Here is a 26,576-nt window from a genome sequence, read left to right as displayed (position 1 = left end):
GGGAGATCGAAGAGAGGAAGGACCCAAGTTGTACCTGGGAGCGTCGATCAAAAAGGAAAGAGGTCAGCCAAGCCAGAGCCTGATTAGTGATACCCACGTTGTCACAGAGATGATTGAGCAGGGTGGTATGGTTGACCGTGTCAAAAGCAGAGGAGAGATCAAGTAGGATGAGGACAGAGGGAATGTTAGAGTCAAGGTTGAAGAGCAGGTCTTCACGGATGTTCAGAAGAGCAGTTTCCGTGCTTCTGGCAGCTCTGAAGCCAGATTGGTGATCATGGAGGGAGCCAACAGAGTTGGAGTGAAGGTTAAGCTTATCCCTCTGAAATGTTCCATGTAACAATATCCCCTCAGAAAACTGCCATTTTTGGGCAATTTTTTTGCATGGTGATATTTTTGAGGGGACATTATTACATGGAACCCCACAGGGAGCCAGTATAGAGATTTCAGCGCTGGAGAGATAAGCTTGCAACTCCCCTCCCCTGTCCTTATATATATGGTCACCTATATAATGTCGCACAACCTTTTCCTGGCGAAATTATATACAGCGACCATATATATATAGGGATATTATTACCTGATAGCCCCTGTGGCTGCAAGAATCATCAAGTTCAAGACCCTCTGCATTGTCCACAAGGCTTTCTGGGGTCTACATCCAACTTTCTCTTCCTACGCATCTTCCTTCTCAAGCCCCCCGCTCATCCACCTCAAACTCTTTGAGGGTCAGACGCTTCTCCAGGCAGGGAGTGGGGATAGATCTCTGTCCTCGGCTGGGGCCTCCCTCTGGAACAGCCTCCCTGCCTCTCTCAAACTTGAGCAGGACCACCTAAGGTTCAGGAAGCAACTCAAGACCTTCTTTTTCGCTTATGCTTTCTCTCTCCCTTTCCCTTGCTGATGTCCCTGTCTGCTGCGCATTCTGGTTACCTGGCCACCCACTGAACCTACAGGTCCAGTCTTCTGCATGACCAGTTGCCCTTGTACTGTCTCTGGGCCTCCAAACCACTTAGAGACTGTACCTGCAACCCTACAATCCTCTGACTATCTGCACTTATGTGACACCTCCCTGGCAGCACTTATGAATTCCTTTGCACTCTCCCCTTCCCCTGTCCCCCTGGCACTGCTCCTCCTCCATCACCCCGCACTTGCACGATCTGAATGACACAAGGTCTAGTAAGATCTTTGTTTTGGCCTCTTTTTGTCTTCCCTTCTTTGTCTTGTTGCGCCTAGAAACACTTGTGTACAGGAGCGTTATATATGACTTATCATATCATAACCTACAAACCGGACGAGTGCACAGCAGCCAGCGAAGGATCAGGAACACTCACACAGTCTCACCAACCGACACTTGTTTGCGAACATTCCCTGGCTCTTCTTATAGTAGACTAATACGCTGATGTTAATAGGCCTCACGTTAACCACTCAGGCCAGGGCGTAGGCCAATTAAAATACATCACTTTCTCTTGGGACTGGTAAAAGGGCAAGGGCACTCCTTGATATTAAGGATGAACCCGGGGAACGCAGCTAGCTATGCAACTGCTCTAGCTATGCAACGGATTGGTGATACATTGACAGCCCATGGCAGGCTGCAGACTGACGATTTCTCTCACATTTGTCTGCACACTTTGTCTGCTAAGTGCAGCGCTGTAGCTTTTGTAGATTTCAGGAGCCCGGGAATACGTTGCTGGCATGCCTCTGCTCGGTCAGTTCGCCTCGCGCTTGTCCGCACACTTCCTGCCTATGCTAACATTTGTATTTCTGCAGTTTTCTCTAGACACTTTTGACTGTTTTGAGGAAGGGTTGAAAGTCAGGCACAGACATCTGGGCAGGTCTGGGGTTTCCATGCCTGTTTACGCACCCTTGCCAAAAAGCAATTTTTAATATCACCTGCTATTTACGTACATGTATGGTTTGCATAATTAAGAATCCCTAGTGATTCTGACTTTTTTTGCTTGTGCCAAAGCATGTGGAATCCATAGATATCCCAACATCTCTGCTTCCATGAAAATTCAAAGCTGGCGTAAAAGCAGGTGGATTTGCAGCACAGAGATGCTGGGGAAGAAAAGGCAGATTTCATGCTTTGCCCCAGTTCTGTGTTGCTAATGCATGAACATGGCATAGATTGTGATCCAGCCTGGGCATGACAGTGTTTGAGAGGTAGTGGATATGCAGTGACTGTCTAGTGATCCCTGCTAATGTATTCCAGTGAAGCAAATGTCCCTATGGAATTATGATTGAGTGGAACTTCCTATTAAATTGGCAATTTTGGGAGGCTTATATGTTTGTTGCACATTGACAAAACAAAACAGAAATGTGCCTCATAAATACATATTTATTACACTTTCCACATGTACTGATGTACTGTACCTTGAAGCCTGGGCAGGAAGATGTCAAACACAGGCGGGTGATACAATGCAGGTAATATGAAGACATTGGCAACATAGCTTGCTCAATGAACCGGAAAGCTAGAAAGGAAAATCTGGCAGTTTGACTATCCCCATTCAGATAGATTAGAGTATTTGGGTCCTTTGTGCATCTGCGGGGAAAAAAATACAATATAGTAAATAAGGCAATATCTAAAATGAGAGGTTGTACTTTGGATTTTTAACTTGGACGTTTTATATGTAAGTGTAACGTCAAATCAAATACATGCACATGCTTATCTGTCATGGGATTAGCATAACTTAATATATGCTCACATAAATACACGACTATGTAAGAGTGGCATTCATAAAAACACAATGCATTTGTTAAATAAGCTCATTCGGGATTTTAGAAAAACAAACAGAATGTTTATCCAGAACAATGTTTCAAATCTAGCTTCATATAAGTGCAATGTTATGAATTACAGTTACATAATAAAGAAACGAGCACATGGGGGTATCCGTTTTCAGGGGATACATCTGCTGGTCGTACTGCATCTTTGTAATTGCTGGATTTACCTGGGGACAAACCTATCCGTGTCCTTGAAGAATCTTTGACAAACTTGTAAGCACTCCTCAAAGTGGAAAGGTCGCCGCTCTGTCTTGCTTTTGTGATGAATAATTGAGCACTTATTGACATATGTGTATTGTCGTTGAATTCTAAGTGCTCAAGACCTACTAAGCAACATGTTTATAAAGAGTGCTCAAATGCAGGAACTTTAGAACATAGGAAGATGTGACTCAATTATGTACGTCAATTGGCTATGTCAATATCAATATCAATTACAGTGAGCCACAGCCCTCATTCCAATGCATGCATGTATCTATGTAAGGGCTTTATAAAGCGCAAATCTAGCGGTGAATCAACGTAGTACTGTACAAAGGGGATGCACCCAGGGATTACAAGTAAAATGCAGGTGTAGCAGAGAAGCGGGGATGGGTAGAGGCAGCAGGATTGGGGGATGTTCCAGAGGTTTTTAATCCGACCTCTGACAGAACAATTTTTTTTCAACCAAGTTGCAGGACTTCATTGTTACTCTGGCTCCACCTCTGACTTGTATAGTGGTGTCCAGCAAACTGAATTTTTCAGGCTTTTCTCCACACCTAACAGGACCGAAAGCCCACTCCAGTACCGTGACACAGCAGTGCGAATGAGACATTAGTTCTGATCAATTTCTCTTGACACGAAAAAAGTTCTGGTTGCCTTCTTGACAACATGAGAGTGACGCGGAGGAGGAAAGACATGTTGAAACAAAGAGAACAGGTAAGTGTAAAACCGACTATGGGCACCTAACAACATACTATTTACGTTCAGGAATGGGACTGCTCACAGAAACAAGATGGAATACAATGGTAATTGTGCTGCAGAAAGTGTTGCCACGCTTCCGCATCTCGATCTAGATCCTACTCCAAAGACACATAACTCACAAGGCATGGCTGAGAGTGTTCATCTGAACACACGGGCAGAGACGGCAATCGAAAACTATTAACTCCGGAATTTCAAAACATTATTCAGAGGTTTATGAGACACCATCACTCCAGTAATCGAGGGACGTAATGGAGGAGAGTGACAGACACTCACCCACATTGAGAGGAGGGTAACCACATATTAGTCCCCAGGCCTTCTCAAATCAAGGGCCGAGTTTCAAGTTTTCATCAAACAGGCAGTGGTTACCACGATTCCGGGGTAGCACAAAATACCAGCACCACCGAAGGAGAGCACGATCCCAATTAGTAGGCAGATCCCAATTAAATTGCCAATTTCTTTAGGAAAGGAGATGCAAGACAATAACTCTGGTCTGGCAAACATTGACATTTTCATCACCTGAACCAGAAAAGGTATCAAAAGCTGCCTGCCCCAAAGTTCGACTCAAGGAGATAATCTGTGAAAGGTCCCAATGCTGAACATTTGGATGTGGTTCATCTGGGTCTGCTGGTACCAAACCTCTTTGGAAAGACAGACATGGGCACTAAGGATGTGTTTATCATGGACCTGGGGTGCATTTAAATGTTTTCAATTATTCAGCATCGAATAAAGATTATGCTGGTACAAGGTTATTAGTTCTGTAGTATGTCGGACTAAACCTCATATGTGAGAATTGTGACACTGCTGGTGATCCTTGAGTAATAAACAGCTACAATTAACATGTCCATTGCAAATTATGTCCACAAAATGGTCACATAATTTCTGGTATACCTAAAAAAGGTTTATGATTCAGAATGTTTGTTTGGAGCAATTTTCACTGCCTATTGTATAGATAAGAAAGAAGGCAAGGCAGATTAATTATATTTAACGCCTCGTTGACTCTCCGACCACTCATACCTTTCACACTCAATTTCGAATGCTGCCAAAAGTGGCTTTTGGGTATGGCTGACTACAATGCTTTGTGTTTCTGGTATCGAAAAGAGCATCCAGCATTTCCATGAGGTGTCTTGCTGTTTTAATCAAATAGGAAAAATCACACCTTTAACCCGAAAAGAATACAAACATCAATATGTGGTGAAAATGTATGTTTATCTATACCTGTCATAATAGCATTACATAAGGTTTCATGTACATGATGAAATGGTACAATGTTATTGTTATGTGATGTTATGAGAGTTTAAGTAAAGCCCAACTTCCACCCAAAGGTATCTTGGCAGTAACATTATGATAATGCAGAGAGGATCAACGGTTGGATCACAGCACCAGTTCTGATTCAAAAGGAACGTTTTCAGGTGTTTCCTGAAAGTTAGCAGCGTGGTTTTGTTACGGGATAATTCATGATTTTGCCTGATGACGTGGTTTGAGTTTGTTGGAAAAAGGTGTAGAATTGGGCCAGCAAAGACTTTTGAAAATGATACACATACTTTTGAAGATGATAAGTTTCCTCATCGGGAGCCAGTGTAAAGTACTCAGAGTCGGGGAAATGTGGTCTTGTTTCTTCAACTTCAATAAGATTCTAACAGCTGCATTCTGGATTCTTTGAAGACGTTGAAGTATAGAAGTTCTGGTAGGCCTAGGTATATACTGTTATTAAAATACAGTCGAGAAATTACTAAACAATTCATGACAGTTACTTGGAGAGAAATGAAAGTCTGTGTCTTCATTTCTTGCTCAGGTAGAAGCAAGATTTGGGCAGTGCGCTGATTTTACTTTTTACTTTAAGGCACTGATCTAGAATGACGCCTAGGTTCAAATAGCTCTTGTTTAGGCTCAGGGCATTTACCAAAACATTCTGGCTAGAAAGTGAGCGTTTGAGGGCTAGGAGTCTGGTTGATCAGCATTATCTCTATCTTATCAGGATTAATCTTCAAAAAATGTCTGTTCGTTCATTCCTTGATTACCAATAGGCATGTGTTACCTTGTAAAAGTTGAGGTTTCGCTATCTGAACAAGATCTATTAAAATGTGAGTATCATTAGCGAAATTAAAAAGGTTAAGCAATGTTGATGTAGGATCTCCATGAAAGTATTGATGTAGATATTAAATAGCATAGGCGATAGTCCCGAACGCTATGGTACTCCACATGTTACAGGCGAAAATCGTGATTGGAAGGAAGCCTATCCCATTATATTGATCTGTAAAGAAAGAATGTATCCATTTAAGGTCTCTACCTGTAAAACCACAGTTAAAGAGCCTGGAAAGGAGAGTAGCTTGGTCCACAGTGTTGAATGTGAATGACGGGTCCAATAGTATTAGGGCACCTGATTGATTATTATCCATTTTATCTCTTGACTGATCTAAAATTGAGGTTATAATATATTCGGTACTTCATAATGGGCGGAAGACGAATTGGTTCCTATCTAAGATTCCTGAACTTTTACTGTATGATTGTATTTGAGACATTATCACTCTCTCCAGTTGTTTGGTGAGGAGGGGTAGTTGTGAGCTTCAATGATAATTACCCGGTTCATTAAGGTCTAATGTGGGCTTCTTAAGCAATGGTTTAATTAATGATTTTTTCCTATTACATGAGAAAATCCTTGACTTTAGAGTCAAGTTAAATATATTAAGAATGTCCTCTTGAAAGAGAGGGTAAATATCAAGGGCTCGTTTCAGTCCGATCATACCTAGAAAGGTTCTGAACATTTCGCAGATAGTAGAATGTTTAAGAGTACGTTCTCGAGAGGTGCAAAAGATTCAAACAAAACCGCTGTCGTAGTTAAAGTGATGATACAGTTTAGCATGGGTGGCCCAGGGACACTTCCGAGAAGGCTTAGCAGGTTTTGTTGAAGGTTCCTGGAATAGTTGGTCCCACTATTCTAATGGGTCGAAGCATCTTTGCAGACCTTCTAGGACGACAAGATGCAGAGAGGTCCCACGGGACGACAGTGGGCTCAGGGTGCCAAACCTTCCGGCGATTCACCAGCGGTTCCTCGACTCGGCTTCTTAGTTTCACGATACTTAGATCCATCCTATCCTTCGTTCAGTGAGAACTCCAGAGATCAACATGGTATGGGTGTTTTCAGCCTCCTCTTATCCAAAGTTCCCTTTGTGCCAAAACGGAGAGGACCAAATGGGAGATCTGCTCACAAACACACACTCTATACGTGGACCAATCATGGACCATGCTGGTCCCAGATATTCACAACACTCCAGACTCTATGGCACCCAGGATGTGTATTGGGGACAGACACCCCAGCTCACATCCCGCAGGCACACACACATGGCATGAAGAAGCCCGCAAAAGATTGGCGTTTTGTGGGAAACTGCATGACCAAATAAGGACTGACCCGGGTTGGCTCGACCTGGGGAAGGTACAGGGGCAAGATGGCCAAAGGACAGGACAAAGAACCTTGTTGCATGGCCATTTTGGAGCAAGGCCACCTATTTGTGCCAAACGTGGTTAACGCAGTTAAAATAGCAGGAAAGGGTTAGAATTATATGAAATGATAAACTGCCACCAGCCCTGTCCATGACACATCTACCCATCTCCCAAAAAGTCCTATGAGAGTATCTAGGGTCTTTGTAATTGATTATGAGACCCAAGTGCACAGTACTGTAAGGTACATTGGGCACTTGTTACATGTTGCAGGAAAGTTGCAACATTGGAAAAGGACTAAGGGACTAAGCACTGACTGCCTTAAGAGCATGTCAGTTTCCCCATAAAAAGTGAGCAAAAGGCCAGAGGAGTGCAGCAGAAGGCTGTGCTCCCCTGGCAAAGTCAGACTAAGGTGTTTAACCAGAAGCAAAAAGTTTGGGGGTGTACAACAGGAGGGACAATTACATATAAAATGAAATCTTTCCTAATACTGTGCAAAACCACAAACACAACCATCCAAGCGCAAGCCTCACCAAATTCACAGAATAGATAGCGGTGTCATGCTAACAGAAAAGGGCCAGAAATGTACTGCCAACCCTGAGCAGGTGCAAACTATAAAATAGCTGCACAATTGCACTCCAGACTGGCGAGAATGGCCGATCACGCATTGCTCACATTTGTGCTATTGCAAGTAAAGAGGAGGGCGCCTGGGATATTCCACAAATGCACCACCATTTTTAGGATGAGTTTTATGCCACATACTATTCACCCCACATGTCGGAGAGTGGCATCACCCACCATGTGCTCAAATGCAGTACCACTTTGGCCCAGGAGTTCTATGCTGTTGCACAGTTCCCACACGTCCTCAGAGTCATTGACTACACCCATGATTTGTTGCATGCCTCCAGAGGGACAGAGCACATCTACCTCAATAGGACACATTGGCATTCATCAATGTGCAGGTCATCTGCAATACTAAATGCTATTTATTGCATGTAAATGCCAATTTCCCTGGATGCACGCATAGCAGCTACATCCTACGCCATTCCTATAGCCATCAGGCTCTGGCATCTGCAACCTTTGGCAACATGTGGCTCATTGGTGAGTATCCAGTGAGATAGCTCAGTGGGTTGAGCCCATACTGCTCGCAGGGTTCGAATTTGAGATTTGATGAGCAGGAGCTAAAACCAGCTCCTGGGTGCCGACATCACCCTGTAGGAAAGAGCTACCACTGGGGAACTAGGACCTACCAGAGATGCTCCTTTTACTTTTTGTCTATTTTGTATGAACTATTGTGTTTAAATTATGAGTTCTGTTCTAATTGTTCTTTATTAACATTCTCAAATACTCAAAGTTAATGTCACATTTATATGTTTGGTAGGCAGCAGTTGGCCCTTGGAGACAAAAGTAGCTCCTGGTAGCTGTTAATGTCAAGCTAACCAAGCTCTCCGAGTCCAGAAGCAGGAGCTAAATTGCTACATCTGCCTTCAATATAGAACCCTGCTGCTGCAATCTGTTTGTGAGCTGCAGGTCACAGGTTCGAATTTCGCAAGGCCAGCTCAGCCTTTCATCCTTCCGAGGTTGATGAAGGAGTACCAACTTCAGTTGAGAGATTTTGTATGTAAATATGTTCTATGTAAAGCACGTTGGTGAACGCTCTATATAAATAACAGATCATTCTCATTATCAACCATCATGCACATCCAAACACAGGCACAAATAGCCACATGTAAAACATGTATCTAACACACACCACAAATACATTATGTGTACCATTTGCAGGGGACAGTGCCTGCTCACTATCACCATTCCACTTGACACCCATCAGGAATCCTGTCAACCCAGGTGAGGCCTGCTACAATGCAGCGCACATTGCCACTAGGGGCATAGTGGAGCGTGCAATCGGAGTGCTCAAGTCACGCTGCCGCTCCCGTGACCACTCAGGTGGAGAATGGCTAAATACATCACCAATCTTATGCAAAATCATATTGGCATGTTGTGTCCTGCATAACACTGCCATCACCTGTGTTATACCTGTGGAGGTGCAGGAGGGGTTGCACCTTATTTCACAGGCCCCACTCCTACCCCTAGCTGGGAAAAGGGTGCGGGGACAGGACATCCGTAACCATGTGGTGCTAAGCTTCTTCACATAAACTACATTATGTGCTGTGGGCACATTACAAACCAACACCATTGATGGCTTCAATGATGAAAGAGGACACGTCTTGTTTTTCCATAATTAACACCCGAGAATGCTTGGAGGGGCAATGAGTGTGTGAGCCATAGCAGAAAAGAAACACTGTAAGCCCATCTCCATCAATGTGGTGCAACTAGACACCAACACACACATGCAAATCATAACACATCCACACAACATCACTACCCACAAACATTATATGTACTACATAGACAGAGCATCAACATTACTGCCACATGTGGTCAAATGTACAGCCTGATTTGGGAATCCAATACACCATTGACAGATGTTCCTCCTATGACTTCCTACCGACCTGTGAAAAGGCAGCCTTTCTGCTCCTTCCTCTCTTTGGTTCAGCAAGTAGCACTGAATGGCTGAGGTAAAACCTTCCTGCTGCAGAAGACCCCCTGTGTGGAGGTCCTCACACCTTATGCTTATGCCAATCCCTCACATCCCCTCACTCCCTAGGGAATGGCAACTCATAATATCTTCATCAACAAACCATAGCTGTTTTGTCAATGGTGTGGCAATGTTTTCTCAGAACATTGGTCAGATACACTTACCTAGCAGTGAGCATGAGAAACAGAACATTTCCAAATGTCATTATCTGTGGGCTGTCTACCTGGTCCGTCGCCCCTGCCAAAACACACTTCCTGTCACTGCCAGAATACTCCTCATCTTCGCCCTCCATTTGCACCCCCTTGCAGCAATTGCAGCAATTTTGAAGACCCCACAGCCCACTTGCATGTCCACTGCTTCGCCTTTCCTTATGATGACCCCCCTGCAGGCTTGCAACATCACTCTGATTCACAAGCCCTGGAGACTCCTCGGAACATGGTGAGAATTGGTTCTGTGGAATGTCGTTGGCCAGAGGCCTAAGACTGTCGAGGCTTCTGGGAGACTGCAGGGGAGACTGCTATGAGGAATGAGAAGGGATTCAGGCCCTGCTCTCTCTGCTTTATGAACGCCTGACAAAATCCTTCTTGCCCTGCCAAAGAGGCTCCCTATTCTTGAGAGCCACAATTCCCAGCATGGATGCACCACCTAAAAATGTCTCATTGACGTCTGAGGTGTCCCTCGCCTTGCAAACCAAGCTACTCAGAACAGAAAAATAGGTAATTGTGGCCACACATTTAGAGTAACACGTTCTCAGAACCATTGGAACTTGCCTCTCATACCCCTTAGCCTGCAGCCCATGCCAATTAATTGCAGTTTCCATATTGCCCCCCCCCCCTCACCTGACAACTAGAATATGCCTGTTCACTCAGACAGTAGATATAATATATTGACTACAGAGAGAGAGAAATCAAGAGATGGATAGCCATTGGCAATGTGAGCAACTCCAACAATGGTACCTGCCTGCAAGAGGCCAGGGGCAAGGGTCCAGGGTTGTGAATCAATTTTGCATTGTAAAATCCACTCCCTATTCCCCTGACTGACCAGCTCCCTTCTAAGATCTCCCACCTCCTTCCACTATCCACATATACACCTGCATCGAGAACAGCCTCACGATGATCCATTAGCACACGAACACAAAATGAACCAGGACATAGCTTAAGACTTCCAGTCAATCACTCCCACATAAGCATCCAACCAGACCCAAACTAACGAACACTATCAGTTCTTCACCTTCTCCTAATGGCTAACATACATCCAAGTTTCAACGAAAATAACTATATATCACATTTTCAAATAGGAATCAGGTAATCTGACATGCACACATCAACAACAGAGTCACTGAACCTAGCTTTCCCACTTTATCAGTAAGCCCCCCACCCCCGGAACACCATTTCCTCAAAGTGTCAAGAGCAGCGAGGCAAACCATAAGGCCAGAAGGGGGCCAAACAAGCGCACTGACAACACTTTCAACACATGCTTATGTGCAATATTCTGAGGACAGTGTTGACAATACATAACAATGTTGTGCTGCAACAGCACTGTCCAGTCAAGGAAAGAAAACAAATGCCTTCAAGTATGTGTTACCTCCTTACAACCTTTTTGCCTTCTCTGTCTGATAACTCCTGCTGCATGGTAGTCTGTCCCTGGTTGGTGGTCACTTGCACTGTCTTGGAGTGTCTGTTTTTCCACTACAGCCTGTCACCTCCTGCTGTGGACCTGTGCAGCATATCTCTGTATACTCCCTGTGACCACCTCCTTATCATGACAAACACACTTTCATAGTAACATTGCAGCTCCTCTGAACCTGTACACTCAGTACTACTCTCACCCCACTGGCCTCACCTCCGCAATGTCTGCTACATCATCCAGAACCACCAAGGTGGTGAGGCTGAGGGCTGTCCACCTCTCAACCACTGAAGTTGGCATCCATGGTTGCCAAGTTCTAAGCCATTATGAGTTCCTGCTTTGATGCTGATAAGCAAATTGGGTCCTCTGCCTTTGATGGATCTGGGATGATATCATGACTGCCATCAATGCAGAGGGGGAGGCAGTTCAGACTGTCAAAAATATCAAGAAGCACTGAAACGACATGGGGATCTGGAGCCAGATGAAGGCATGTGCGGACATTGAGGGCGGGAGCAACTGTGGATGTGTATTGTGTTGGTCACCATTGTGCAACACCACTTCAGCTCTGGATCCTGTAGAAGGCCAACTGAGCACTTAATGTCCAGGTCCTACAGGCCTGGATTCATGCTTCTGCTACGTACTCAAAGAGAAATCACAAGTGCAATGTTACAATATCATGGATGAGATGGCACAAAGGGAGCAAGAGAATATGTCTACCACTGACTGGGTGTTGTCAATGTGGCATGGTGGCACATTGGCACTCTGCAACAATTATAACAGACACATATACCTACTGGCTGAGTAGTCAAGTAGCACAAGCAAGGTCTGGGTGCTGACAATGCAAAACAAGGAGGTGATGGCTAAAAGGTTTAGACTTAATCTTTAACCTCTTGCAGTTGCTCTGGGCAACCCTCCGGACGCTCAGTCCTTGCCTGCCAAGCCATTACAGAAATGGGAAAGACCATATGCAAATCAGGCATTGTCCCACCCCCAAGGGGGCCGTCCAGCTTGAACCGCTAGGTCATATCCCTTCTGCACTAGACCACACAGATCCCCAGACATGTTTCAGCCTCATAGGGCACCATCAGTGAGGAGTGGCTTGGGTCTCTAGGGCCAGTAGGCATGGGACCCACGTTTAGGCATACCCGTACCACTTGGTGTGACAATGCAAAACAAAGAGGTGATGGCCGGAAGGTTTAGAATTAATCATAAACCTCTGGCAATTGCTCTGGACAACCCTCTAAAACCATCATTCTTTGCCTGCCAAGCCATTACAGAAATGGGAAAGACCATATGCAAATCAGGCATTGCCCCACCCCCAAAGGGGCAGTCCAGACTGAGGGGTCAGAAATGTGGAGCGGACAACTTGATAAAGGTTTTTCACAAGATGCCATTTTATTTACTCAAAAGGGTTGGACAAACGCCTCACTATCTCTAACTTAAAGAGGATTTCCCTGCCTATCAAAATAAAATAAAGGAAACACTCTAACAAAAGATATCTGTCCTGGATACATTAAACTCATAACGGGAATACACAGCAATTCATATATATAAACAGTTATGATAAACATAAACCTAATAACTGTGTATCCTTGTAACCTGAGTTGGATCCCCTTCCCCAGATTCATAGCAAGATTTTCAATAAAAAGTTCAAATAAGAAAGTTCTGTTTTAGCCGAGTTCTAATCATAAAGTTCTTTGTGCTCCAAAAGTTTTTCACTTGAATTTTAACCAACAGTTCAACTAGATGACAAGTCTTTATCTCTCCACTTAAAGCAAAGAGTACATAACAAATTCTGCTTCTTAAGAAAAAAACAACATTCACAATTCTTCTGTATCAACAACAAAGTTTTGTTAGGATGATTCCACAACACTTCTTGAAACGCTATAGTGGTCTTGCCACTTCTTCTTCTTCTCAATCTGTAACCACAATGCAGTACTTTGGAGATTTCTTCCTGGTCCACTAACCTGCCAGGACTACCACGACCACTTACTGGTTCACTCACATGCCAGGATAAAAATTCCTAACACTACTAAAAGTACTTGGTGGAAAAGTTTACTTCAGAACTTTTGTAAAAGTCTTTGACTTTCATCAACTTCAAAATTCACAACTTCTTTTAGGAAAACATGTTACACATTGCTGCTGTTTGTTCCACTGTTGTATTGGCCACTCACAATGCAGGCTATGCCCCTCTTCTCCTTGACACACTCTGTCAGGGGGGCCTCTCTCCAGCCACTGTTGTTTTCCCACTTTCACATTAAATAACTGCTGAAAATGTTTCTTTGTTGCACTCGCGCCTCTTTGACTTGGGCAGTGCTTCTTGATGTCTTGCTTAAATATTGCCTCTTCCTCTCTCTGGCAATAATGGTTTTCCTTTCTCTGGCAATATTGGTTACAATATCTCTGTAATAATGTTCTCTTGTTATTTTGTCACTGAGATTTACATGCTTTGTGAGGTACTGCCCTCTCTTTACTTTGGGAATCTTGGTTATGGTTAGCTTGCTTCAGTATTGCCCCCCTCTTTACTTTGGCAATGGTGTTTATAAGTTGCTTGCTGCAATGTTGCCCCCTCCTTACTGTGGCAATGTTGGTGTTTCTGATAGCATTGATTGTAACCTTTCCTTTCTGGTCTTTCTACGAAGTTCTTATTATGCCAATGTAACTTCCTTATTCTAGTTCTGTATTAACAATTACTATCAGTAGCCAGCAGTCGATTACGGAATGTACCGGGATTACCCAACTCACTGGTTTTGCATACACGTCAGTTCGATCCGCTGCTCCAGCTCGTTCTGTTTTCTCCACTGCCTCCTGCATGGCAAGCTGCTTCTGATTACCTGCGGCCCATGCCGGACAGGAAAGGAGCTTTCATCGCTCCTAGTGTCCACCGATGCACGCCAGTCACCGGGACACTGCATGCAAACCGGAGAGCCTCTCTCTCCAGGGGGAAAGCTTGCTGCATTGCCGCTTCTCGCTGCACAACCTCTGCAATTAGATTCTTCAATCTTGGAGGCCCTCCCAGGACCAACATTTGCAACACAGGTAGCAGTGGCTCTGTGTTCTTTCTTCCTCTGCTGCTGCAACTGCGACAGGTCATTTCTGCGACTCCACTTTCTGGTTCAAATTGCCTGCACCTGAGGGGGCCTTAGACATTCTAAAATTCCCACTCAGGTATGGGTCATCACAACCACTAGACTGTATCTTGCACTTTAGTGCCCCTGACTCCCCTTTCCTCACCCCAGTATTTAGGGCATTGTGGGACCTGAAGTCCTCAAAGTTCTGATTATCCTTTTCTTCACATTTTACAATTCTACCACCCCCCCCAGGTTCTATTGCTTTAATAGTCATAGTCAGTCACCACAACATGGTGCCCTTTGACTACAAATGATGCACTTAAAGATGATATGTTAAGCCCCCCGTCCATACCGCATTCTATATTATGTGGCCAACTCAATTCCCTGCACCTGACATCTTTGGAGCTTTTGACTCAGAAAAAATATATATAGAGCATGGCGTGCCTGCTGCAATAGTGGTTACACTAGATAAAAGATTTTCCTTCCAAGATGGCACAAACTAATCTCCAATAGGTCAGCAGGTCTAGTGCATGGATTATTTCCCTCCTTAAAAAACCTAAACTGGACCCTTTGTTAGCCAGCAACTACAGACCCATTACGAACACACCATTCTTGCTAAAAATCCTTGGCGTCTGAGCAGATTTTAGATCATCTGGCTAAGAATGACATTTTTTTTTTAAAACTTGTATTTATTAGTTTTCCATGCCAATACATCAACAAAAACAAACTGCAACCCCCCTCCTTCTCCTCCCTCCCCCCTCCCCACGGGCACTTATGTCCAACTTTCCGGGGGGCTTTTATGCATTGAAAATATCCGATACTTTAATGTTGTAGGGACAACATTGTTCCATAAAGTCCGACTGAAGATATTCAAGGATCCCTTTCCATTCCTTTGCGAACTTGTCTCTCGTGCCCTGTATCGTGTGGGTGACTTTTTCCCTCGTTATTTGGGCCCATACCTTTTGTAACCATGTGAAAGTCAGTGGGGTTTCTTTATTTTTCCAATTCTGGGCGATGGTTGACCATGCAGCTATGAGGAGTCCCATGAAGCCTCTCCACTGTTTTTGCTGTAAGGTCTCTTATTCCGCATAGCCAAACCCCTTCTCCCAACAGCGCCACATCCGGAAACATCTTTCCCATCTCTCCCTTTACTTCTTCCCAGAATGGTTTTATCCCTTTCCAATCCCACCATATGTGCCTCCATGATCCCACCTCCTCACATCCTCTCCAGCATTTGTTTGACGTTTTGGGAAACATAGTTTGCAGTCTTTCTGGAGTGTAGTGCCATTGAACAACTATTTTGGTCCACATTTCTCTACTCTGTGCAGAGCGCGTCATCTTGGGGATTAGTTTCCATAGGTCATCCCATTGGGTTTTTGTAGGTTCCTCCCCCAGCGTTCTGTCCCATCTGATCATGTACGACCACTTTGTTTCCTCCTCTTGTGAGTTTATGAATGAATAAAGTGTCGATACCCACTTTTTCACCCCCGTGTTGGAGATAACATAGGTCTCAAATGGAGTGAGGTTCCTCGTTGCCGCTTTAGTAATACCCGTGGATTTCAGCCAGTGTTTAAGTTGCTCATATCTGTATTTATCTCGTCGGGGGCGTCATGCAGTTGAGTAGCATGAGTCATGTGACCTTATTTCATTGTCTATAAACATTTCCTCTATTTTCGTTATTCCCGCTTCTTCCCAGTTTTCATATGCCCCATGTTCCATACCTGGTGGGAATTGGGGATTTCGGGAGATGGGTGTTAAGGGGCCTAGCACCGTGGTCATTATGCCTATCCGTGTTTGGGAGACCCATGCCTCCAATGTGGTCCTCATTATTTCGCTTATGCCCAGGTTAGGGTGTCTATGTTGTTTCTGTTTCCAGAGTAGTTCCACCAAAGGTGTCCTTGCCACTGCCCAGTCTTGTTTCGTCCAGATCGGCTGTGGGTCTTCCCACATCCATTTCCGCAGGACCTTTAATTGCGCCGCCTGGTAACACTTCTTGAAGTCGGGGAGCGCCATCCCCCCCTCCCTGGTTGGAGCTGTGAGGGTAGCCCTAGCAATTCTCGGGGTCTTTCCTCGCCATATAAAAGAGGAAATAGCCTTAGATAACGTTTTAAAGAAGGTGTGGGGGACGCCCACCGGGAGAGCCCGAAAGTAATATAGAATCTTTGGGAGAATGGTCATCTTGACCGATTGTATTCTGCCCCACCAGGAGATTAGTAGTGGATTCCATCTTTCTAGGTCTCTACGTATGTCTGCTAGGAGTTGCGGGTAATTCTCCCCATAAAGCTGCTCTATCTTTTGGGTTATCCTTATTCCCAGGTATTTTATGCCCTTCCCGCTGATTTTAAGATCCAAGAATGACATTTTACATACATTTCTGTCTGGGTTAAGTAAACACACTAAATGACTAAAGGACTATGGATGGGTGAGTAACCTGTACCTAGACCCTAACATATACACAAGGACTGTACAGGTATGGTAACCTAAACGTTGGTCTGTCATGTCATCTTGTACAACCTAACTTGCCCTCCAACCATGATTGATGTGCCGCTTATCTAGGGTGTGGGGACAGAGAGAGGTTTGCCCTACCACTATATTGGACAGCAAACAGCAAAGCTAAAAACACTATCAGGACACTTCGCGCTGTGCCCCAGAGTGATGGAGATCAAACAGGAGATATGATTGCTTTAATTTCCCTGTTTCTTGAACTCAATTGAGATAAAAATTAATAAAAGCAAAACTCAAAACTCAAAGAGCCGTGTGCGGAGTTTCGTGCACACAGGTGCTCAAAGAGAGGGGATCCCTAGATAAGTGGGACTACCCCAAGGAAACACATTGGCCGGCCAGTTTCAGTGGTGTAAAGGAGTGCAACCACTTTCTTCAGGGCCCATGGTGCCAATATTTGCAGACAGAACTGCTGGGTAGAAGACAGAGACTGCACCCCAATATGCAGCCCCAAGTAGTACCTCAGCCCCCTCGGCGGGTTTTGCCTCTTCAAAATTGGACTTGTGAGTAGTCCAGGTGACCTTCCAATCAGTGTATGTGTTGCAGCGTGCAATTCAGGATGATCTCTCTCTGTTCACTCACCCTAGATAAGCAGCATATCACTGACATCTAGGGATAAGCCACCACAGGGGGACCAGGTTGGCATGGTTGGAGGGCAAGTTAGACTGACCAATGTTTATACTGGATTTAGACCAGGTCATGGAACAGATTCAGCACTATTAGACTTAAAATCCTCCATTCTTCAGTATATTGACTAAAGACTCATGCTCATACTCATACTCATGCTATTTGATTTATCAGCTACATTCGACTTGGTCAATCTTCCCCTTTTGATCGACAGATTGCAAAGTGTCACAAACTTGTAATGTGAAGCTGCAGCATGGGTTAAAACCTTTCTGGATGACAGACAAGTGAGAGTCTGCAATGGGGATATGGAGGTCACCCTGGGACACCCCCAGCCTAGCCCCCATCACCGATGACGCCACCCTGCAGGCAGCCCCCTCCACATGGGACACCTCAGGCTCCATCATGCGTCACCCCACCTTGCAGGCAGCCCCCTCCACATGGGACACCCCCAGCCCCCATCACCTGTGACACCACCCTGCAGCCAGCCTCCATCACATGGGACACCCCAGCCCCCATCACCTGTGATGCCACCCTGCAAGCAACCCCCTCCACATGGGACACTCCCAACCCCCATCGCCATTGACGCCCCCTGCAGGCAGCCCCCTCCACATGGGACACCTCAGCCTCCATCACGCGTCACCCAACCTTGCAGGCAGCCCCCTACACATGGGACACCCCCAGCCCAGCCCCCATCACCTGTGACACCACCCTGCAGCCAGCCCCCGCCACATGGGACACCCCCATCCCCATCACCTGTGATGCCACCCTGCAAGCAACCCCCTCCACATGGGACACTCCCAGCCCCCGTCACCCGTGATGCCACCCTGCAGGCAGCCCCCTCCACATGAGACACCCCCAGTCCAGCCCCATCACCCGTGATGCCAGCCTGCAGGCAGCCCCCTCCACATGGGACACCCCAGCCCCATCACCTGTGATGCCACCCTGCAGGCAGCCCCCTCCACATGGGACACCCCAGCCCCCATCACCTGTGATGCCACCCTGCAGGCAGCCCCCTCCACATGGCACACCACCAGCCCAGCCCCATCATCCATAACGCCACCCTGCAGGCAGCCCCCTCCACATGGGACACCCCAGTCCCCACCATGCAGGCATCTGTACCATGGTTGTCAAGTCCCCAAGAGGAAAAGCTGACAGAGGTGGCCGAGGTGGCCAGGGTTGGGGACGTGCAGCGAGAGCTGTGCACCGCCCCAACTGGATCAGTGGGCTGCAGGTGATGCTGATGTCCCCGCCAACCACAGTCAGGCAGCTGCAGGTGATGCTGATGTCCCCACCAACCAGGGTCAGGGAGCCACAGCAGTATCTGTTGTGGTCCCCCCCCCAGATACACAGAGACGCAGGGGCAGATGCTCTCTCTGCCTCCAAGGTGAAGGGACGTTCAGGCAAAAACCCTGTCCCCACCACCCAGGCTCAGGGATCTGCAGCGACCTCTGTAGTAGTCACCACCCAGGTATACAGGGGCACAGGGGCAGATGCTGTCCCTGCGTCCCAGGGGAAGGGACGTACAGTCAAAGCACCTGGCTCCAGCTCCCAGGTTAAGGGACCATCAGTGGGTGATGGCATGTCCCAGGCCACTTCTGGTCCAGTCCCTACTGCCCTCCGTGGTCACAGCCACACAGGGTCTGCACCACCTTCCTAGAGGCAAAAGCGTGCAGAACAGGGAAAGGCTCAATCCCAAAGCACGGCAAAGGAGACTGCCATGTCGTGGAAGAGGAGTTTCAATAAAGAAGAACTCAACATCATCCTGGACTATGTGCGCGAACACTACCGTGACATGTGCACGCAGCCAGAGAGCACACATACTCCTGCTCGGCATATGGTCTACTGGCAGCGAGTCACGGATCAGATCAATGCCTTGGGGAATGAGAGGCGCACTGCTCATGAGATAATGAAGTGGTGGAATGACCTCCACCGCCGAACCAAAGGGAAGCTGGCTGCCAACCTCGCTTCTGCTCTGGTGACTCGAGGTGGGTCACCTCAGGAGCAGGTTCTCACGCCCCATGAAGAGGCCATGAGCGAGTTTATTCATGTGGATCAGTTTCAAGGCGTGGGATGCCTGGAAAATTACAAGGAAACGTCCGGTGAGTGATGAAGCCTGTGCATCCTGATTATGTGTATGTAGATTAAATAAATGTGTATGATTGTGTAGTTCTTCTGCCTGCATTTGTATGACTGACATGGGTGAACCATGTCATGGTGTACTGACCCGTGCTTAGTGTACTGCAGAGTGCATAGAACCCATGTGTTGCACATCGGTTGTACATGGCTTTGGGACAGTAGTCATCCACAACCATCAGATATTGAAAGATATTCCCGGCATGCCAACACAACGTGGCATCTGGCTATGTACATCAGTGATGTCATTAACTCAGCTATGCCAGTCATGTGCTTGTCTATGAAGCATGTGCTACACATCATGAACTGCATGTAGTCCAAATTCCACCCACACATCTCCATAGGTGCTTCATGCTACCCATACCTTCCAAGAACACTGGCAGTGGGCATGACATTGTGCCATGAGTGACATAGCATTTTACTACACTGTGTAAATCCCTGTCTCAGCAATGGCACTGACCCCCTTGTAAGAAATTTGTCTGGAGTTATCCATGTTGACCTGCCACACTCAACACACCCCCAATGGGTGCATGACCCTGTCCCTCTTGTGTGTCACTGTCCCCTCTTCCTATCTCCCAGCACATGTCATCACTCTCTTCACATCACACATCTGGGACACCACACATGCCTGTTGGCAATGTCTGCAGTGCTTACATGGTCATGGACATGGGATGTGGTGGCAAGTCTGCAGACGCCATGATTTCAGGGATTTTTGTACATAGTGTATGAATGCAAATAATGGCATGTTAACATACATGTAAATGTGTTGCAGGACAGCATTGTGTTGACAATGCATGTAGGAGATGCAATTAACATGATTATTCATGTCTTTATGTGTCTATGTGCAGGTGATGAGCCACCAGAATCAGGGGAGGGAGTAGAGGAGGAACGGAAAGCTGAGCCCCAACAGAGCACCAGTGGGTGACTTGTTGTGGTGCCCATGAGAATCCACTGGTGCTACAGTCCATCTGGGGCATTAATCAGTATGAGACCATCTCCAATGATACCAGTGGCTCTGGTGGTGAACCAGATCTCCATTCCTCTATGCTGTCGGAGGTGAGTGCATCAAAAGATGGTTCTGATGTAGCTGTGCATCTACAGGGGGTAACGTCCCCTCACAGGGCCAGTCAGTGTTGCCACATCCGTCTGTGGTGGTTATGGCTGCAAGGCCATGCTCCACTTTATTGTCTTCCGGTCCTTGGACGGATGACCAAGGGAGGGATGCAGTCCTGCAGCCACAGACAGTGGCTTCACATCAAGGGTTACGCTCCTTTGGGTCCGGCAGCAATGGGGCATGCACACGTGGTGGACGTGTCGCGGCTGGGGAGACAGTGTGGGAGAAGTCAATGTTGTGTGTTGCACAGCAACAGGGTGCTTCCTATGAGATGTTGGCTCAGGGCATGGATAGGGTGTCCAATTCCATGTTCTCCTGGCAAACACAGGTGGAGCACCAGCTGCAGGCAATGAGGTCCACATGCCGCTCACACAGGCTGCACATAGAGTCCAGCAACAGGAGCCGAGGGGCCGACCTGAGGTCTCTGCAGGCATCCCTGCTTACAAAGGGTCGGGTCCACAGGGCAGCCCTAAGGCGAGAATTACTGGCCCTCAGAGCTTCAATGGAAGTGCGAGAGGCAGCCTGCAGTACACAGTGCCAACAGCAGATGGAACTGTTGACTCATACCATCTTGGAGGAACTCTGTGCATCCCATGAGGTTTGCATGCGGACCTCCACGGCTTCATGTTCCTGATGCATTCATCTGGGTCCCACTCTGGCCGCTGCCATGGAGGACCAGGCCAGGGTCATGCGTGGTCAACCTCCCTTACCACTACATGGAGGGAACTGTTTTTTCAACTTCCACACATGTGGGTGTTGACGTGCACCCTGCCCCCTCCCCCTCCTGGGTCAACCCCCTCTCCCCGGTCCAAGATAGGTATTTGTTTTCTTTCCCACCTCAGCCAGATGTTGGCATGTCATATTTTGTTTTGCCCTTTCCTGGTTGTGGTCTTTGTTTTTATTTGCATTGATTGCCCTTGAGGTGTGCCATTAACTCCTTATGGACTATACATATGAAGTTGTGTACGTGCAGCCATGCCTAGTGAACTCATCTAGCATGTTTGCATGGGGGTGCACCGGGTGGCATGTGCAGGTAATCATAGCTTTGTTTTTCCATGACACATGTGTGCTGTGTCAATTATGCTGCAAAATGTGTGTTTTAATATGTTCGGCCATGTTGTTCCAGTAATCCGTGACGTGGTGGTGACTACTGACCCGGCTGGGACATCCTGCACCATTCGAAGTCCACACTCCACATGCCCTCCACCAGACAATGTCGTTCCTTTAACAAATTAGGAAACACACTTACTGGTGAATGTCAAGTGGGATTGACAACATTCAGACATAGTCGTTTGGTAAGCATTTGCACTGTCTTGAATGTTGTGCATGCTTCATTGTTGGTCATCTTTGCTGCATGTGTCTGTTCTCTTATATGTCCTTTGCTTGTACATCAGTAAACAAGGTCATAGACTCCTTGATCTGTCATTTCCTTGTTATTCACTCTCTGTGTCACTCTCTCTCCCTCTCTCTCTGGTGTGGTACACTGTACTCCTGTACATATCAATGTCAATGGCCATTCACCCTGTGTTGTTCCTGAACTCTGTGTTGTATGCATATTTTCTTTCTGGTGTCAACTGTGATCATGTATGTGCATGTATTTTGTGCTGTTACTCTGCATTTCATTCCATGTAGTTAGAGCGTCTCCCGATGGGGTACATCGTATGCAAGGCAGGTGAGTTCCACGGACATGTGAGTGCATGGCATTTGCTGACACTTTGGTGGTGTTTGCATGGGAACGGGGTACTGTGTGTGTGCCCCTCACCCCCTTTGTCCCCCGTGATGGCTGTGTGTGTGCCCCTCACCCTCCTTGCCTACTGTGATCGCTGTGAGTGTGCTCCTCACCCCACTTACCCCCGTGATGGCCTGGTGTGTGCCCCTCACCCTGTGATGGCTGTGTGTATGTCCCTCACCCCCCTTGCCCCCTGTGATGGCTGTGTGTGTGACCCTCACCCCCTTGTCCCCTGTGATGGCTGTGTGTGTCCCCCTCACCCGCTTGTCCCCCATGATGGCTGTATATGCCCCTCACCACCCATGCCCCTGTGATGGCTGTGTGTGTTCCCCTCACCCCTGTTTCCCCTGTGCTGGCTGTGTGTGTGCCCCTCACCCCCCTTGCCCCCGTGATGGCTGTGTGTGTGCCTCTCACCTCCCTTGTCCCCCATGATGGCTGTGTGTGTGCCCCTCAACCCCCGTGCTCCCCGTGATGGCTGATTGTGTGCCCCTCACCCCCTTACCCCCTGTGATGGCTGTTACCCCCTGTGATGGCTGTGTGTGTGTCCCTCACCCCATTTGCCCCCCACACCCCCTGGTCACATGTGATGTTGTGTGTGCCCCCTCTTGTTGTCCTTCCCCACCCCTCTTCCCTCTCCTCCTAGCCTCAGCCGCCTGAAACGACTTCCTGCATGTCTATGCTGCTGCCACCCTGCAACATGGGGCTAGGCAACATGTATGTTTTGACAAGCAATTATGTAACTAAGTAAGCCTTCTGTAACAGAGCTGCGATGGCCAAGGCCTGTTGTGCGCTTTATAAATGCAAATACATTTAAAAAAAATATTTATGCAACGGTGTATGTGGCACACAGGCGATTGGATGCCTAGTTTGGCATGGTGGTAGTGGCATAGTCCCTCATCTATGTGTTTCTTTTGGAAACCCAAAATGAAATTGTTATTAGTTCTAAGGGATGCACACAATGTAGCACTTCTAAGGACACATTCTCAGGGAGGTTTGGTGGGCACGGATGATTGGCCCTTTGTCCTCATTGAATGGCACCTGGAATGTGCCAGGGCTGTGTGAACTCAGCAGGGGTTGGATTTTAGGTGAAAAATGTAGCCACAAGCTGGTTACGGGCAGCCTCGCCATGTGTCCTTTGACCTACCATGCACAAGCGGCGTGCATGTGGTTACGGGTGTGGGGGCACCACCATGTCCACCAATATGCCATGCCTTGTTGCAACATTGTGCAGGACACATGCTGCCACAATGATCCTGCACACTAGTGGTGGTGCATATAGCAGCTCCCCACCAGAGTGGTCAAGGGAGCGGAAACGTGACTTGAGCACTCCAAATGTGCGCTCCACTATGCCCCGAGTTGCAATATGAGCGTTGTTGTATTTTACCTGGGGTGATGTGGCAGGGTTCCATATTGGCATCATCATGTAGGTGCTCAGAGGGTAGGCACTGTCCCCTGTAGAGGTGAAGATGTTTGTCATTGGTGTGTATTTGTGTGGGTGTTACATGCATGCATGTGCACAGGCATTTGTACTCACCAATGAGCCATGTGTTGCCATGCCTCCCAGCTTCCAGGGCCCTGTGTACGGGTGACATTCTGAATATGAAACTATCATGGGTGGACCCTGGATAGTTTGCATATACAGAAGTAATGATACTCTTGGCATCACATACAACTTGCAGTTTGATGGAATGCCATTGCTTGCAATTGCGATATTTGTGCTCTGTCGCCCTAGGTGGACGTAGAGCCACATGGGTGCAAACAATGGCATCAAGCCATCTAGGAAAGTGCGCCACCCCATAAAACTTCTGGACCCCGGCCTGCCTTTCTGCAGGTGTTCGGGGCATGTAGATGAGCCCGCGGGCTGAGGGGCGTGCCGTCATGATTGGCAACACCTGGTGTAGGCATCGTGACTGCGTGGGCTGTAAAATACCCCCAACTATGGCAGTTGTCTGCTGAAATGACCAAGTGGTCAAAAAAAGCATGACATTGAGCACCTTTTCCAAGAGGCTCAGTGCTTGGGAGCGCAGGGTGGTTGATGTAAGGTCATCCTCCCACTCCGTGACCAGGTCTGATATTATATGAGGTGGAAACTTACACCTGCCATGGACCTGGTCATCAGGCATCCCAAAAAGGCTGGTCCTAGGTAGAAAAATCTGGGCCCTGGCCATCCTCCTCCTACTGCGGCGTCCCACGATCACTGCAGCAACAAATGGTACATTCATCGTAGCTGTATACGCGCGTTTGTTTATCGCGCTGCCTTTTTATGCATTTGTTTTTGTGTGCGTTGACGTATCAGCCAGCTATCACGTGGCGTACGTGTTTCAGGATTTGCACGTATTTTACAGCGCGCCGGCGAGCCCTTTTCAATTACATGAATATGGGTTTTTAGCAGGCGTATGGGCATTGCAAGGATTTTACTTTGGGACATCCCACGTTACGCCCATATTTTCGCTTATTGTTCCCCATTCCACATGTTCTGACCCCTTTTTAGTTGACTGCGCAGAACACAATGCCCCTTTGCTATGAGTCATGTGCAAGGTGTTTGTGGAGTCGCAGCAACGTGTTGGACCGGTGCAGATTCCTTGCAAGTCCGTGGTAAAGCCACGCATTGTGTTCCATGAATACACAAACTGTCAATTGCGCGCAATCTCGCAATCATGCCCCCTATTTTCTGCACAAATCATTCCATGAATTAGGGCCAATGTGTATCTGCAAACAGTTCCGTTGTTTCTGATGGGTGGTCGCATCAGTTATGTTTTGTCCATATGTTTGTTATTTGCTCTCAGGCAACTGGTGCACAGTACACATTTATAAACTAAACTAGTGGTTTCACACTAGCTAGTGAGCGGGTACATCTAACTATGAAGTTTGAAAAAATTGAAAAATCTCCCGATGAAGCACGTGCGTTAAACGTGGAGAAACACGTGTTGAGAGACAAAAAGGATATGGTTATTTGAAGAAGAAAGTTTATGTTTGAAAGGAAATAATAAACAAAGATGTGCATAACCATCCAAAGATGTATTTTTGTACGATTTAAAAGTTCAGAAAAGGAATACCGGAAGCGCACTCCAAGGAAGTGTGCAGTTAAAAAGAATTGTTTGTTTAATATTGCAGCAGCCCCAATATACACTCCAACAGGTGCAGCATCCAGGTAACAAAGAAATTATTTACTACTGCACAGTAAGAAATCGCCAATTTTAGGAAACCAAAGCCGCAAAGGACTGCAAAATGTATACAATGATCTTCATAAGGCCTTTCAGTGGGTCATGGGAAACATGAATATGGCAGTCGACCACAGTTAAGAAGGAAGATGTGCAGTGTTTTGCTGGGATGAGGGAATTGTGCTTGACAATGGGTGCATACTGCTATTTATGTATTTCCTGGTATATTGCTATGGGCAACATGAGTGAGAAGTATCTACCATTATGGGAGACAAATGCCATTGCACTGGAGAACAGATGGTGGATGTGGTTGTAGGTGAGGTGCACTGTGTCACACCCACCTGTGCATGCCCCTTGATTTTCCTTTTCTCACTCTTCATCCTTCTGGCACCCATCCTAAGGGTAGTGGTGACAAATTGAAGTATTGTACTTGTGTATTCATCTTTGGGACATGACTTTGCAAATCCAGATGTCCAGCTCTGCACACATCAGGTGTACTCCCTGCATTGGTGTTAATGCACCTCTCTGTCACTGCAGCCCAGACACGCCATCTGTACTCTTTTTTGAAGGTGCTGCTCATAGACACATTCATGGACATGTCATTGGTCCTACCTAACACATGTCCTGATGGGAGACATTTGCAGTATCCTCATGTACACCCTTGAAACACTCTGTTATGGATGTTGAATAACACTATAAGTGTTGCAATATGTGCAAATTTACTTTCACATGTGTCATACCACCACAATCGTCGGAATCAATTGCTAAAGTAACAAACGGGCATAGAGAACATTCAATGACTTTCAAGTGGTGGCCGTCATGGTTGTCCTTAATAACGTCCTCCTGTCATGGGGCG

General features: G+C 46.8%; 1 protein-coding gene across 1 annotated transcript in view; it reads right to left on the bottom strand.

The window, feature by feature from the left end:
- ZPLD1 (zona pellucida like domain containing 1) overlaps positions 1-26,576 on the bottom strand; it is a 395,074-nt gene that overhangs the window by 155,588 nt on the left and 212,910 nt on the right. The window contains exon 9 of the mRNA XM_069636318.1: positions 2,362-2,530. Coding sequence (XP_069492419.1) covers positions 2,362-2,530 — 169 coding nt within the window. The remainder of the gene's footprint in view (positions 1-2,361; positions 2,531-26,576) is intronic.

This window comes from Ambystoma mexicanum, chromosome 7p (genome assembly GCF_040938575.1).
Source record: "Ambystoma mexicanum isolate Mex_15411 chromosome 7p, UKY_AmexF1_1, whole genome shotgun sequence".
In the NCBI taxonomy this organism is placed as follows: Eukaryota; Metazoa; Chordata; class Amphibia; order Caudata; family Ambystomatidae; genus Ambystoma; species Ambystoma mexicanum.
Note: the sequence above shows the minus strand (reverse complement) of the source record. Positions and strands in the feature narration are given on the sequence as shown.